This window comes from Chelmon rostratus, chromosome 23, assembly GCF_017976325.1.
Source record: "Chelmon rostratus isolate fCheRos1 chromosome 23, fCheRos1.pri, whole genome shotgun sequence".
Classification (NCBI taxonomy): domain Eukaryota; kingdom Metazoa; phylum Chordata; class Actinopteri; order Chaetodontiformes; family Chaetodontidae; genus Chelmon; species Chelmon rostratus.
Genome location: NC_055680.1, coordinates 7,773,525 through 7,789,715, shown reverse-complemented (window position 1 = coordinate 7,789,715; position 16,191 = coordinate 7,773,525). Strand labels below are relative to the sequence as shown.

At 42.9% G+C, this 16,191-nt stretch overlaps 1 protein-coding gene across 1 annotated transcript in view; it reads right to left on the bottom strand.

The window, feature by feature from the left end:
- The window catches only part of LOC121626946 (collagen alpha-1(XXV) chain), a 143,690-nt gene that overhangs the window by 36,260 nt on the left and 91,239 nt on the right, over positions 1-16,191 (bottom strand). Inside the window, exons 5-10 of the mRNA XM_041965702.1 lie at positions 11,352-11,365; positions 10,618-10,644; positions 8,388-8,414; positions 3,207-3,266; positions 1,396-1,512; positions 202-237 (exon numbers count right to left, since the gene is read on the bottom strand). Coding sequence (XP_041821636.1) covers positions 202-237; positions 1,396-1,512; positions 3,207-3,266; positions 8,388-8,414; positions 10,618-10,644; positions 11,352-11,365 — 281 coding nt within the window. The remainder of the gene's footprint in view (positions 1-201; positions 238-1,395; positions 1,513-3,206; positions 3,267-8,387; positions 8,415-10,617; positions 10,645-11,351; positions 11,366-16,191) is intronic.

Below are 16,191 nucleotides of genomic sequence, written 5' to 3'. Positions count from 1 at the left end.
ATGTCCACTAATTAACACATGATACGTCATTTGTTTAATTTGGGCAATGATGGGGTGTAATGTGCTAATGTGTGTGATCTTCTCATCTGATAAGAAACTATTCCGATTCCAACAATTGATGCTTCATTTCTAACTTAGCATCCAAGTTCAGCCACATATTATGATCACAGTGCGATTCTAGAAGGAAAAGTTTGTGCTTACCATGGGTCCTGTTTCTCCAGGCTGCCCTGGATCACCCTATAGTAAATACAAAACAGCCAGTTAATGGAAGAGCCGTGGTCTGGCGAAGTCTTCTCTGAAAAGTTGAGAACACGCATAGAATTTTTAAACGATCATCAAGAGTATTGTGAGAAAAACAAGTCAAGTTTTCTGGAGAAAAAATACAGCAGTTTCCACATTATGGTTGAATTTCTTTTAGTGTTTTGCCACCATGGAGCATAGGGTGCAGGCTGCCAAGTGGAGCCCAGCATTGTTCTGCTCATAGACCAAGTTGGCTGAGAGGCATTTATCATGCTGTGGCACCTGTGCCCTTCGCTTTCTCTGTCCAACAACCTTGTTTCAGGTCTGACTCTTGGACGTTCCCACAGTTCTCGGGGTTGAAAAGAGACATATGCCATGTCCAGACTTCTATGCCAAAGTCATACTTGAACATTATTGCGTTTTTGCCTCTTTGTGACATTTACAGAACAATTTTTGCCACCCTCCACGGGAGAAATAAATTAGGAGAGAAATAAAGCGCCCCGGCAAGAGAAATTTAATTTCTTGGAAAAACGCAACAACTCTTGCAACTGCAACTGGAGGAACTGAAAACAATAATCATCAAAACCTTGGAAAGAAGCAGATAAACAACACTTAATATTTTTGCACTCCCACTGTGAATTCTGCCAAGACAATAAAGATCAGCTGGAGCCCCTCAGAAGGTTTTATGGCTGAAGATAATTGACAGGCCTTTTCTGTTTCTTCTTTCTCTCACAGGCAGAGCTCACATAAATTAATGTGATGCCAGTGACAGGCTTACAGACACGGAAAACGTTGCATTACAATGAAAAAACAACCAAGGAAACGTAAATCCACGCAGTGAAGCGTTCTCTTGGGAGCATATTCATGTTTAGTGAAAGACATTAAGGCAATGAACTGCAACATAGCTTGTCTAGTCGTCATTAGAAGGGTTTTCAATGGGATAAACCCTTGCGGCGCTGAGTGAGGAAAAAATATGAACATGAGTGCAAAAAGAGCTGAACTTGTTCTACTCTTGCTGGAAACTGTTCTATTTTTATTTATCCTTTAGAGGAAAAATCTACAGACTGATCCACTGACACTTTAACAATATACCGACTGCGAAAGAAAATCTTTGCTCAGCTTCATCAAACTTCCTCAGGTAAAATCAATACTCACTGGTAGACCAGGTACACCCCTGGGCCCGTCTTTCCCTGTGTCCCCTGGAGGCCCCCTCGGCCCAGGAGGGCCCGGTGGCCCCGGAGGCCCAGGTGGTCCGGCTTGCCCTTGATCTCCCTGTGTGGCAAAATAACACATTCAAACATCATTAATCTGTGATATTGTTGGATCCACTGAGACTGGAGCCACTGCAGTTAAATGATAATGAAGAGAGAGTAGTAGAATGATCTCGTGGGTGGCTATGGGCTGCCTCCATTCATAACATGGAGGAGAGTTTGCATTTTTGGGTATTATGGCTTAAGATAGCACATAGAAGATGGGGCTGAAATATAAATGATTTATAGTTGAAACAGTAATCCCCTAAAATGCATGCATTCCTAAACGGACTTAATGACTCCAATAGGGGTTGTGCATTTGGCACCGACTGAAAAAACTCACATTTGTAGAGCTACAGTAATCAGGGAGCAAAAATACAGAAAATGTGTGGTCCATTATAATACTGGATTATAAGAAACTCTAAGAAAATATTCAGCAATCTAACTTGCAGAGAAAGTGCTTTAAGTTGTGCCAGGACAGTAATTTATTTTACCTTAATAAAACTTTCTAAAAAGACATTTCCCTTTAACAATAACAGAGGGATTATAGGAGTACGTATGACAGGTCTGTCTGAAGGCTTGCATGCAAACTGCAGAGTGCCCAGAGAGCAGAGACTCGGTGAGACTTGGCACGATGGACAGAGTGAAGAGTGAGGACACAGCCACTACCTTAATGAGCCGCCGCTTTATGAGCTGCTGGTCAGCGGAAAGAAAGCCATGATTGATCTTAGGGAAGACCATCTGAGCAGGTGTGTGAGGTCAAGAGGTCGTAGGTCAGAGGTGAGAGAAGGTTGAAGGAGGATGAGGTCCCAGAAGAAGGAGGAGGAGGAGGAGGAAGGCAAATGCAAAGAGAAACAGATTTTGTTAGAAAGGCCTGTGTTCTTGAACCCCGGTCCAGCGCCTTCACAGATGAGGAGGGGGGGAGAAATCCACACTTTTCATGGAGGTGGTTTGCTTCGGAAGTCTGGGCTTTTCTTTCTTGGAGCCAGGGCCCATAATTACCACCTCAGGGGTGCGAGGGGCGCCACAGCGGGCTCACGGTCCCCAGAAAAATGGGAATTTCTCCTCCTCTGTGAAAGTGCTGTCATCATCTTCATCGCGCCTGCTGCTCCGTCAGACCCCGGGAGCTGCACACACCGAAGCCAACGCGCTTGACCTCCTGAGCTGAGGTTGATTTCTAACCTTGTTCCTTTCACTGCGTGCATTATTCTGCTAGTGTCCATTGCTATTAAGTGGCTTCATCCATCGCTGAAACAATCGTCAAGGCCAAATTGGTGGATTGAAGGATTTGTGGTGAACCATGGGCTTGAGCTTTAAAAAAAACATTTTGCCACTTCGGTTCATCATCATATTCCTCTCGGAATTCCTTCCATTTATTTGAGCATTAATGGACACGAGCCAGACCATGTCTTGGTTTCAGGATGCTGATTCTTGTTCCAGTCAGCTACATATTACTGGGTTGTAAAGGCCACCTTTGCTTTCGATGGGGAACCTTGCATGTTGCATGCAACCAAAATCTTGAGTGAAAGGCTGGTAGCGGCGGTGGGGGAAGAGGATAACGATTGACTGGCTGTGATTAATTAGATGGGGTTTTTGTCCTGGGCCTAGTCTATCATCGGGCTTTGAGAAAAAGCAGCCGACAGTGATTCATTTACTCCCAGTGTGTGCTGCGGAGGGGTCGGACGGAGCGGCTCGGCGGCACCACCACCGACAAACCTTGACAGTCAGGATCTGATTGCTGTGCAAAGCAGCCAGCGTAGGGAGACCAGGCAATCCCTAAAGGGACAAACAGCAGAACATGGCACAACACACGCATGACATTCAAACACTGGGTGAACAACAACAGTTAAAGGAGGAAGAAGGTAAGCATCCTACTTCTAAACACTCTTACAAATAAGCAGCATAATATGTGACACACTGGAACATTATTTGAGTATTTGAGAGAGACTGTCAAAGGCCAACATCGATTCAAATGTCAAATAGTTTTGAGGACCAGACATTTCAACTCACTTCAAAACCAACATTATATCTTAAACATGCATCATTTGAACACATACAAGTTTTACTCTTTGCCATGCAACTGCGTGCACAATGGCACATCCTCAATGTCGCAGCTGTGGCACTGTTTCGTGGCATTTTCTTCCAAGCATACGGGCAGAACATTTGTTGAGATGATTATCATGGAGCAGACTTTGAGTTACAACATGCTGGTAAATTGAGGAGCTGTATTGTTCGTGGAGCTTTGGGGGACATCAAGGGATTGTGATGTTCGCTGGAAATTCAATCAAACGGCCTCCAATTCCCTTGTCAACAATCGTCGTGACAGATGTGATCCACTCATGAAATGGAACAAAAGAAGAAAGCGTCAGGCCTTCTCCATGTTGAAGGAGACAAGGGTTTATAGTTGGATGCTAGCTTTAATCTGAGGCCAGAAACGCTGACATATCATCAGCTAAACATGGTTTTGAATGTTAGACTCATATAAATGCACTCCATTCAGTCTCATTCACTATCGTTAATCATTCCTTTTGGGGATATCGTCCACACTAAGACATAAACAGGCATTTTTATGTCATTTCACTTGCTTGCACGCCTGCCAAACAAGATCCTTCACGGAGATGAGTCTTTTACAGTCGTGTTGCCGTATAAATGTCAACTGAAACATGAACTGACTGAAAACCCCTCCCTCAATGAGCAACTGTGCAATCACAGCTTAGTAAACAAGGCAGGTTTTCTCAACGTGCTGAAGTGGCGATCATGGGGCTGTAATTATACTCGGCATTTAATGTGGTTGGATGGTTTTGTCTTTTTTCCTTGGACCAAAACTAAAAACACAAGAGCAAACATGTGAGTGAATGGATTTAACAGTCCAACATAAGACACACTGGCTAGCCTGTCTCGCTAACTAGCTTACGACCAACGGCAGTAACTAAGCTTCTCCCAAAGCCAAGGGACGTATCATCAACTTACTCCATTAAAATGTGAGGTTACAGGTTACATTTAAAAACAATTTGCGACTAGCGCTGTGCTTACTACTGTTTAGAGGCGGGTCCTGAATGCTAGCAAAGTTTCGGCTAGCGTAAATGACTCTGTCGTGCTCTTTCTTTGATGAACCACTGATTCATTCTCATGCTAAAATTTGCTCTCTTGCACTGTTGAAAACATGTGGTTCGAAAATATGAAAAAGATGTAAAAGGTAGCAACTGTAACTAAGGGGGGTGGGAGTTGGAGAGCGGGGAGAGCAAATGCTTTTAGCTTGCATGCTAGCATGCAAAGACTGCTCCACATTGGTTGTATGATGATTGCATATTCTCTTGTTCAACTTAATGCTGCAGGTTTTGCTCCACCATGAATAACCAACCAAAATGAACTGATGAAAGTATTTCTGAAAAAAAAAAAGAAAAAAAAACTGGCACACCAGCATAAACATGCCCTGTAAGAGATCAATCTTCCTCCATATTCAAGTTTAAGATAAAATCTGTCCTATCCAAACATGGCTTTGGTGCCATCCCAGTGGTTTTCCTAAGATAATTCAAAAAGCATGGCTCATTAAGAATAAGTCTTTCAAGGCAGGCTGATTTAAATCAGCCCTGCAGCAGAACAGAGCAATGGATACTATTACACTGCAGACAATAGACATGCTGTGTGTAACTGGGATTGAAGCGCAAGTATTTCTCAAGTTATTTACAACCGCAAACATCTTGTGCACAAAGAAGGAGAACAAGTACTGGATGACGGTCGGGGGGAGGAACGGACAACACGAAGAGTGTCGGCAGGAAAATGTGTGGCGCATGTGCAGGCTGGAACGTGACTCTTTTGTATGGTGGTTGTAGCTTTTTTGCTTTTACAGACATTTTGATACTTAAGCTAAGGGGAGACGATGCGCAGAAGCTGTTGAAAACCTCACTGATCGACGTGTGTCGTGAAAAAAATAAGCGATTATCCGACCAAAGACAGGTAGTTCGAGCTTTCTCTGCAGGAGATGCGATAGGGAGAGGACAAGCTTGACTGGGCGTGGGTGAGTGCTCACCTGCATTGCCAGTGCACTGATGTCTTTGTGCGAGAATGATAACAACACGGCAGTTGACAGAGAATCCTAAACATTCACAGATTGCTTTGTTTGGCTTTTCTCCTCCAAGACGGATGTTGGTTAGTTGGCGAGGAGCTCTATTGCTACGTATGTGCTTGCAGTGAGATGACTGCAACTGTAGTAAACAAAAAGCCAGATAGGAGGGCAATCAGCAACAGCCATCGTAGGACACTGGCCAGAAACTGCATCTCCTCGACCACACCAAACACACAAAACCTCCCAAGCAAATACAGGCTGTGGCATTTCCCATATATCTATATGTGGAGCAGATTACCAAATCTGTGCACAGATGGCTTTAATACATTTAAGAGAGGAATAATACATTCATGAAGCCTCAGATTTGGCATCAGTCCGATGCATCAAATTTATCTCAAGTGAAATTCACTCTAAAGGCTTCTGATTTCATGTGCAAACAGTCGGCTGTAACACACGTCTTTGTTCACGACTGAAAAGCCCAAATCCTGGAAATGACATAATCGCAGCCTCTTTATTTTGGGAGGACATTGCAAATTGGTCAAATCCCGAGACGTGAGACGTAAAGCGCTGGACAAACAGGAGCAAAGTCTTTGTGAAATCTCTGGAATTTTTCCTCCAACTGACCCAGGAATTCACCAACCTTTGCTTGACACCTGTAGCTAGTGCCATCCGTCAAGAAGACCACACACTTTTCCCGGCGATACATTTAGCCAGTAACTCCTGTTAATTATATCCCACCGGTGGAGCTCGAATGGTGGCCACACATTTGTTTGTCAAAACTGGCCAATTTATTATTTGTTGCTTGGTTAACCTGTGGCGTCTGTGTGTGGCCTTTGACCTGTAGGGCTGACAAATGGCTGACCCTGACATGTGGGGAACAGGCAGAGGAAGTGTGAGGAAATTCTCCCGGCCATGTGGTAATCCTCACACCATATTTGGCCACAAAGGCTGAGGGGCTTTGATCTGACCCACTGATTTGACCCTAGAAGCCATACACATATTGTAGATGCATTAAAACACAAAGGCTCTGTCCTTTAAATGATTCTAAATATAAATCTGTTTAGATTTGTTGTCATCTGGCACACGATAGTGTGTGGAGGACATATTCTTGACATGCTCTGTTGTTTACATTTGCCTCCATATGGGTTTAATAGCCTCTCCGCACACAGTCAATACTGGGCATGAAATGAGCTTCATTTCCAACCAGATAAATAAAGTCAAGGTCAGGCAATGCTTGTCCTGCTCTGCCTTCATTTATTAAAGACCTCTTATACTGTTCCACTACATTTATCTACTAATCTAATGTGCAAAGTCAATATGCCATCCCAGGAAGGTAATATGATTGACCTCGACTGCTTTCATGCCCCTGCAGTCTTTCATACCTGACTGTGACTGTGTGTTAATTTGTACCTGTTAGGGGGACAATTTTGCTGAAATTGGAAGTTAATGAAATGCTTTCTTGTAGTGGACAGTTTATTTATTTAATCTACGAGACAAATAGGGTCTGGCTGATCCCTGGTACGACTCTGTCAGCCACACTGCTGTTTGCAAAGTGTAAATCATTTAACTGATAGAGACAGATGACTCCATTTCCGAGGCTAAAAGGGTACAAATTATGGGCAATACTGCCCATGCTTTACTCCAGTCAACTCAACTCGAGAGCAAAGACATTTCCTTTCTGCCAGTTTGCAGCGGTTCAGCCTTTGCAACTATAATGATTATCCAATACTTTTTATATCATTAAAAATTAACTAAGAATATCACAGAGCTGGAAATGTATTTGCAAATCTTGTGAAAGATCTACAACCTCTATGAACTTGGCTGTCATTTGAGGAGTGCCCATGAGTTACATAACACGCATCACTCTGAGACCGCTAATCGAATTTCACAGTGAAGGTCGTTTGTATTGACTTCCAAATCACAAGAAATGCGGTGCTTTGACGTGCAGGACCCGACCCGGAGGAGGGCTGACAAAGTTAACTGGCAAACTACTAACGTCTGGGTGGGCGCCAACGCAGAATTGGGATCAGATCCACTTGGGAGATGGCTGGTGTTCTGGTGACAAGACAAACCTCTGCGTTGTTGTGCTCTCTTGTGCTTGTGCTCTAAACTCTAAGTGCTCCCTGCCCTCACGGAAATCAATTACAGGCATTTAAAGTAACCCTGACTCCACGGGATCTCCGCTTGATGACGACAGCACACGCAGAGGGTGTGTATGCACGTGCACGGTTAATGCAATCTACTTTAAACAAACCTGCGCAGCCACAGTCTGTTTTTGTCGAAGGGGGTTCATTTTTTAACGATTATTTGAGAAAAATGAAGGCGCGCCGGCTGCTAGGTGGAGATAGAGTAATTCATTTCAGAGTCTGTCAAGCACGGAAAAGCACTCACATCACGATCATTTAGAAGCTGCACTTTTATAGAAATGTCAAACTCCAGTGCTGGAAATGATTAAAGCTCTGAATACGCCATGTCACGTCGAGGATAGAAGTGAATCACAAGCAATTATAGAGACAGAGCGAGTTGGCTTTTGATTATAACTGAGATTGAGCAGATCTCTGCTGCTGATGTGCAAAAGCTTGAACTCATGTTCAATTTGAAGACAAGAGGTCTTTGCACGCCGTGCCTTCCAAGGTATCTCGCACATCTGCCTGCCCATTCTTGATGTAGAAATAAGCACTGCTGAAATGCCTGTTGTATTTGGCCAGATGGGAAGAACACTATCCCCGGAATTTCATGCATCTCAAACCTTTTGCCCACAATTCTGCTGGGGGAGACGCACACAGTCACATTCATCAGCTAATCACAAGAAGTTGGAATAAACCGCATACCCGTGGTCCCTGGTCGCCTTGATCCCCCTGCGGAAGGAAAGGGAAAGAATTTGTGTAGAAACGCAGGGGTCAAATGCGCACACAGACAAGAACAGCGCTAATAATAAGCTGAGACTGGCACCCAAATCACTGAGGCATTAACTCAGAACACATTGATAAAGAAAAATAATACAAGAGCCCTCAACTATTCATTGTGGTTGAGAGTAAAATCACTTATGATAACATGGACTGACATGAATGGGGTATGAGAGACAGAGAAAGAAAGAGAGCAGTGGTGTGAGGTTTGGTGGGTTCGGTGAGGGGGGCCGAGTGTGGGTGAACTGCATTGCCGGGCCAGATTTTATGCCCCAGAGATCTTTGGCTTTCTGCCTTTTTTGGGGGTAAATCTCTGTGGACGGAGCGCGTTCCTGAAGGAGAAAAGGTTTGGTTTCGAATCAACCTGTGTGCAGAAGACTGCGGGTTTATCACATTAGAGTGAAACTGAACCAAGAGCGCACTTTTGTTTGAAACAACTGAAGGACGACCATATGTCGGACACTAAATTACAACCGTAATCTGTCTGTAATCTGAATCGGATAACTGAACATGCTTAAACCATCTCATTTGATGCGCCACGCTTTCCTGTTGGCGGGGTGGACAATTTAGCCACAGCTGTAAAATGAGCCAAACAACTTATCACACAGGGGTGGGAATTTTGCTCAAACGAACTTCAATGCAATGCCCGAGCAATTTCAAATAAAACAGCTCTCGAAATTTTTGTAGTTTTTCATTGGGCAGTCGTTCCAAAACCGGATTTAATGGGAAAACAGTTGTGAATGGCCACGCTGGTGCGCGCTGCATTCATCTTGGGTGGGAGGAATGCACACAGTTGTTTTTCATTTCATTAAACTGCAGATGAATGGTTCACATGGGAGGCACGAACATGCATCTAATCAGCGAGACTCGCTTATTCACCGTTGTCATGACGGACGCTCGACAGTCGTCTAAATCTGGCTTCAGAAGTCTTGCTTATGGCTTCCATTTTCTCCTTTGAGGGACACCGTATGAGAAATCACGCCGTTGATTCATGACCTCGGTCAGCGACAATAATCAGTGTCATTCCACACGCCGCATTACTAGAAATCATCAGTTAGCAAAGAGTGTGACAACTGTTTCTCTGGAGTTGACTTCACCTCTGGTTAGCGCTCTCACGCTATCTCATTTTATGTGTTTTACTGCACAATAATCCTCTGAGCAGAGTGGATTAATGCCCGAGTTGTTGCTAACTTCATATAAAATATGAATGAAAACTTGATCTAGTCAGCGCTGGCCTGTAAAACAAATCCTCTCCGGTAGCATTTTAGCATCGTGCACTTAAAGTCATTTGTTTCCATTACAAGTGAAGTCGGGGACTTTATCAACTTTGGTGGGAATCAGGGGATCTCGTGGTTTCAGCCTTTCAAAGCGAAGGCAGGGGCGCACATTTGTCCCCGAGTCCTGCAGACGTATAAAGAGACAGTGTGGTTATTTCGCATGCTCCACTGCTGTTTTATGGAGGAATGCTCAGCGAGGCATTTAAGGGCTTCGACTTGGGCTCCGGCTTTCAGTCATTAATGTTCTGTGCTGTGGATTTGTGAACAACAGGAGAATTTAAATATTCAGACTCAGAGACTTAGGTCAGGATGACTTGAATGTAAATTACTGCCGCAAATGCAGAATGACACCCCTTATGGACAAATTAACGGTAAGTAGAGCAAAAACAACATTTTTTTTATTGTCTGGGGTGAAAAAAATATATGATGGACTCGATATTAAAGACTAAAATTTCATATTCCTTATAAGAATAGTTTGGCATGTGGGACATAAATGTATTTGCTTTTGAGAAGTATATGAGACAACTGACACCACTGTCATGTCTATGTAGGAAATATGAATGTGGAGCCAGCGTTAGCTGAGCATAAAGCCTTGAAACAGACACAGAGGGAAACAGCTGCTCTAGCTGGACAGATTTTGTTACCTTTGGAAAGAGGCTAGCTGTTTCCCTCTGCTTCCAGTCTTTGTGCTAAGCTAAGCTAACCGGCTGCTGGCTCTATATTACAGGTATGAGATCGGGGTCAATCTTTTCACAAACTTTCTCCAAGAAAGGGAAACAAAGTGTAGAACTATTGCTTCAAGCAGTAGAACAAAATAGATCAATATACCAATATAGTATATATACCAATGAATAAATCAAAAATGTGAATTTACTCACCTTTTCACCCTTCGGACCAGGAGGGCCCTACGAAGAGAGAGAAAAAAAGACTTGAACCTTTTTTACGACACATAAATAGGAAAAAAAATGACAAATTATGTACCATGTCAGTTATTTGTAATTCGTCTGGTGCCATGGCACACTGGTAAGATACAATACACTACAACAACTGTAAAACCAGGGTGACCAGTAATGTTAGCCAATAAACAAACAGAGTTGCTAAACAAGGCTTGAACATTACGAAATTAGAGGGAGAAGGCAAAAGTCAAAAGATTAACAAATTGAGTTTTGATGAAATGAACATTGGGTTCTTTTTGACATCTCAGCGTTTCAGCATTTGATTAAAATGCCCTGTCACAGAGCGGGAACTGGTGCCGTATGTATTGTAGACAGCAGGGCTTATACAAACATACAATTAAAACCAAAAACAGGCCCAAATCAAGCCCGTGTTTACTTAGAGGATGAAATCCAGCAATCTAAGACCAAGCATTGGCAAGCACGTTGTGAAAAATGTGCCCCGAACAAGAGGAACACTTTTTTTTTTTTCCTTTTTTCACAGCAAATTTTGTGAGGCAGCTTTTGCGTCCAACTTCTGTCAGTCAGCAGGCAGGGGCTCCTGGGTGGGCTCTGTTAAAGATTATGGGTGAGGTAGAGGATTTGACAATGAGGTGTGCATCCATACGCTGGAGCCTAATGAGCTTGTGCTCAAAAACACAATTTTTTACCATTCAAACTGAAGGATGAGGCCCTCCATGCTCGGCTCGCTCTTTTCCTCTGAGGTTGCTCTTATTGGAAAAAGCTATGTTTGGAAAAATCAGTATTAGATCAGTGACAGAAGTGTGACTAACTGACCACCCGCTTAGCAACAATGTTTTTCAGCCCCTGCAGGAACTGAGAACGACTGATGTGCCATGTACACTGATACTAATCTGTTTTTCACATGAAAAGCTATCTGTCAAACACATTTGTCGAATCAAAGTGCTTTTTTCTGCCTCTTAGATGAATTAATATTTGGGAACAGATCTGAGTCACTTCTACGGTTTGGGAGAGTGAATCTCTTCTCGCACTGTCATTGATTTTGTAGACGCCAAAAACATGTCACATGTGTCCTCAGGTAAAAAGAACACATTGTTCAGCTGTCGCCCATACAAATGCAATAACAGCCGGTTACTTTTCCAGGCTAATGCTGGTCAAACATGATTTGTGTCCAAAGATATCAGGCACACAGAGAAAGGTACACTGACACTAATCCATAAATTGATGACATTAGTTTAAACCCTGTGTTTGGAAGCTGCTCCTGTGAGTCCATGGACCAGTGACCCAGAATAGCAGGCTTGCAGACGCAGACAGGCTTCCACTGCACTGGCACACATCGCACAGTCTCAAACTGAAACGCTCCAGAGGTAGTCCAGCAGTTTTCCTCTGCCAATTTCTACCACACTGCTCCGAGGGAGGTGAGCTGAAGCCTGCTCAGTGCCTATGGACATTATTTCTGATGCATAGTTAACTATCCGTAGATTTTCGTTTATGCAAAGCGGTGCAAGTGTTCCCAACTGGATCTGCACTCCCAATTTTTCCTCGGCCATGAGGTTGTGAACCTGTGCAGCAAGCTTGTGCATCGCGTCGTCCCATTTATTTAAATGTGAAGCCACTGCGTTCGCTTCAACAAGCCCACACCAGCGCTGATGGGAAATGCAGCTTTGATGCACATACACATATAAGGAGGTCGGGCCCGCTGCTTACTTGACTGGCTTTACAAACAGCCTCGACACACTTGTAAACAGAAAATGCGCCATTATGAAAACAATGTTTCCGATTGCAGTTCCCTCGGGGGGAATAACAGAGGCAGCGCATTGGAATCAAATGTGACTTTTACTTTTATAATGATGTACAGGCATTCCAGAGGGGCTAAATAAGTTTCCAGCATGTTCCTGAAAATAGAAGGCAGCTAAAGAAAAATCAGTGCAGCTTTTTTTTTTTGTTGTGAAGGAAAATTGCCTTTGGACAATCTGAGGCTATTGACAAGCTGTTACTGCAAACATATGAATGGCTGCAACAAAGAAATCCACAAATATACCCACTGCAGCGTTTTTTTGCCCACGCCTGTGTAATGTATTGTATCTGGCACTGAAAATAAAAACAGTTGGCACACTGAACGGCTTGGCTAAATGACTGGGCACCATAAGTTTTGTGGAAAGAAATGAAAACTCTGCTTTATATGATTTGGCATTTCATTAAATCCCGATTGTGCAGCAACATAGTGAAACTTGATCAAATCCATGTTGAACTTCCATAAAAGGGCATGTCTATGCTTTGTTTGTGAGGGAATTAATAAGGAAAACGGGGTCACCGGTCGACAGTAGATACCACACACAAATAGGTCTGATGAGCTGAGCCAGTGGATCCAGAACTTTTTGACTTTTTCGCCCACATAAACTCACATTCCCCTTCCTTAACACCATTTATTTCAAGCATTCGTCCATTACTTTTAGCTAATGATGGCCATTTATCAGCTAACTGCTTCAACTGTTCATTCGTTACTTTCGGCTAACTCCTCTGTTTATCGATGACATCAATCTTTACACATCCATTAATTCAGCTTAGTATTATTTCACTTTTGGCTAACTGTAACTTTCTAAGTAGTTTTCACACATGAAATTGCAATTTCCATTTCTTTTTTATATCTTAAATTAGCTAAGATAGTCTTTCTACATACCCCCAAGTAACTGCAGATGAACCCACTCGGGTCAAGTACTCCTCTTTGTCCATCAATGATAACAGGAATTTAAGGTTCATAGGAGTAGTGATGTTTTAATGTCTTCATTTTGAAATAGCATCTTTTGATGTCCCTATCATGCCCGTTAAACTGCATCAATCACATGAAAACTATCTCACGGCTCCACTTTAGTGTAACATTCACTGGCGGCAGACTCATCCTGAACAAGTGGAATACTGCTTTTGACACACCGAACCGTGTCTCGCCCAAAAACCTTCATTTTACTCTTCCATCTGGTTGTAAAAGCATGTGGAAATGATTTCGCTACACGGTCTGCACCTGCTCATTATACGGCCCATCATTTGCACATCACTTGGACAGACAGCACCCACTGGAGCTTTTCCAAAGATTTTAGCCAGTACAGTGAGGGTCTTTTATCGAGACTATTAAACAGCTCTCCTGCAAAGACTATTTCAAAGGAGTGAACTGTACTACGGTAGAACTGCAGCAGGTGTCTATTTGTCAAGCAGTTTTTGCAACATTGTGGTTTCAGGTTGCCCCAAGGAAGGTTTCTAATCAGCAAGTGCGTGCTTTTCACATGTTTTTACTGCTTCTGCTCTGGCTCCTTTTGAAAAGCAGCCCTCCAGCAGGTGCTCCACGGCTCATCAGGCTGCTTCTGTTTGATCAAACTTGCTCACTGTGCAAGAGCAAGTCACTTTCTGGAACATGATTAACCCTCTATAGTGCCTTCAGCACCTTTATACTCAGATTACACTGGACTATTGAATGGCCACATGCATATCTCAAAAACTACAAACTATGTAAATATGATGCTATTCCCTGCAGCTGCTTAATTTAGCTTAGCAAAGTAACTCCACTGAAAGTTAGGGAACCCGCCTAAGAAACAGTCATAACCTTCAACTTGTTCTTGCACCTTGGCTTTTTGTGCAGATGAAACAAATACGATGCAACATGTTGAGCCTTCTTCCAGTCTTTATGCTAAGCTAAGATAACTGCATGCAGCTTCATATTAATTGTACAGAAAGAGGTATCGATGTTCTCATGTGACGCACGGCAAGCAAGCCGATAACCGTACACCCTAAAATGTTAAACTATTTATTTCTATTTCTTTCTTAACAGATTTCTTTCGGGAGAACATTGTTGCCCTCAGCATGTTTGCATTTTGCATTTGGTGTACAAACAGACAGGATTCCATTGTTGGTGTGGAAGCAAGAACAGAAAACCTCTTTCAATATTAGCCTCTACAAGTGACTTCAAAAATAGCACATCCTTTAAATGTATGGTGATGAACGGAGTGTAATTGCCCCAAAGCAGAAGGACTATATCCACTTATTGAAGATGACACATTTCACGTTGATGGTAAGCCTCACATCTTCTGCTGCTTAACGCCGGGCAAACTTATGTCGGGCCTCCATCATGAGATGATTTGCAACAGAACATCCTGTGTGCATGATATTGTCGAGTTTATGGTGGACCACTGGATCAGGATTAAGCTTTTCTCTATCCAGATACATGTCTCACTGCTCATTCTAGGCCAAACCGTGACCACTGTCTCCTGCAATGGCCCGAATGAGCTGTTGGCATGAAAAAAAATAAAAAGTGGAAACGCCTGCCACCTTTAAAACAGAGTGGGGGGAAAATATGGAGAGGTCTGCAGGGAAATATAAAATGGCAAAGGGAAGCGGGGCCAAACCCACAGGCAACACGAGCATTACCATTCAAATCTGACAATGTAAGTTACTTCACTTCATATTACAAGGAAAGAGTAAATGATGTTCAATAAAACGATCCTGGCACTGAGGTGCACTTCATAAGCGGCTCCTGCAGTGCTGATTATCAAGACAGGAAAATATTGCACAACTGGATTTTCATGTCATCGGTCGACTGTATGGAAGAATTCTGATTGAAATGATAAGGACCTACACAAGCACAAATATATTTATCAATTCCTACTCTTCAGTGGATGATCTAGTTTCTCTCGTTTCATATTTATGCAACATTAGTTATTTATGTGCTTCTAAAATGCCTCTGTGGCTTTTCATTGGCCCAATTATGAAACAGTTTTAAAACTATTACTGGAGTACCTAAATATCTATTTCGAGTTTTTATGAATTCGTTTTGACAGCACAGATTAGATGAGGTATGTATTTAACTTCCAAATGGTTAACTTGTCTGGCAGTTAAATGCACGCAATTCATGTGGCAATATAGTCTTAACTCAAAGCCCCACTTTCTAGCTCTTTCCAGAGCTTTCAACCCCATGTCATGGTCTTTGTCTGTGGATGAAAGTTTGAGATAGCTCAGTCGACATCCCGGGACATGAGTTTGCAACACTAGGCGTGTGATAAGAGGTGGTGGCATCCTTGAAATGCAGCTGAAAGCGAGATGAACTTCTCAGGTATCATTTTTGAGTAGCGCAGAGTCAGTTTTATGAGCAGGTTCACGTTTTGTTTGCGTTCAACGCCAAATGCAAGTATGTAGGAGAATGCAATCTAATTTCCTGCTGCCTATTTCACGCTGTTCTGCTGAGCCGAAAGATGGTGATGGTAGCCTGGAAATAAGCGTAACAATGTGCCTGTAGCAATCTTCACTGAATAAAAAAACATAATTCTGTTTGTTTACCAAGGAAACTCCACAGGACACCTTAAAGTTCAGATCACTTTGTCAAACTGTTTTCAAGATCAGAATGAACTTTCGTGTTCAACTCAAAATTATTACTTTCATGCAGCTCTGCCGTCCTGGAGCGGATTTTGGTGTTATTATGTAATAATGTGACTGTGCATCTGTTTGAAGCTGTGACTGAAAGTGTGTTTTCATTGTTATTCATAGGAGAGGGTC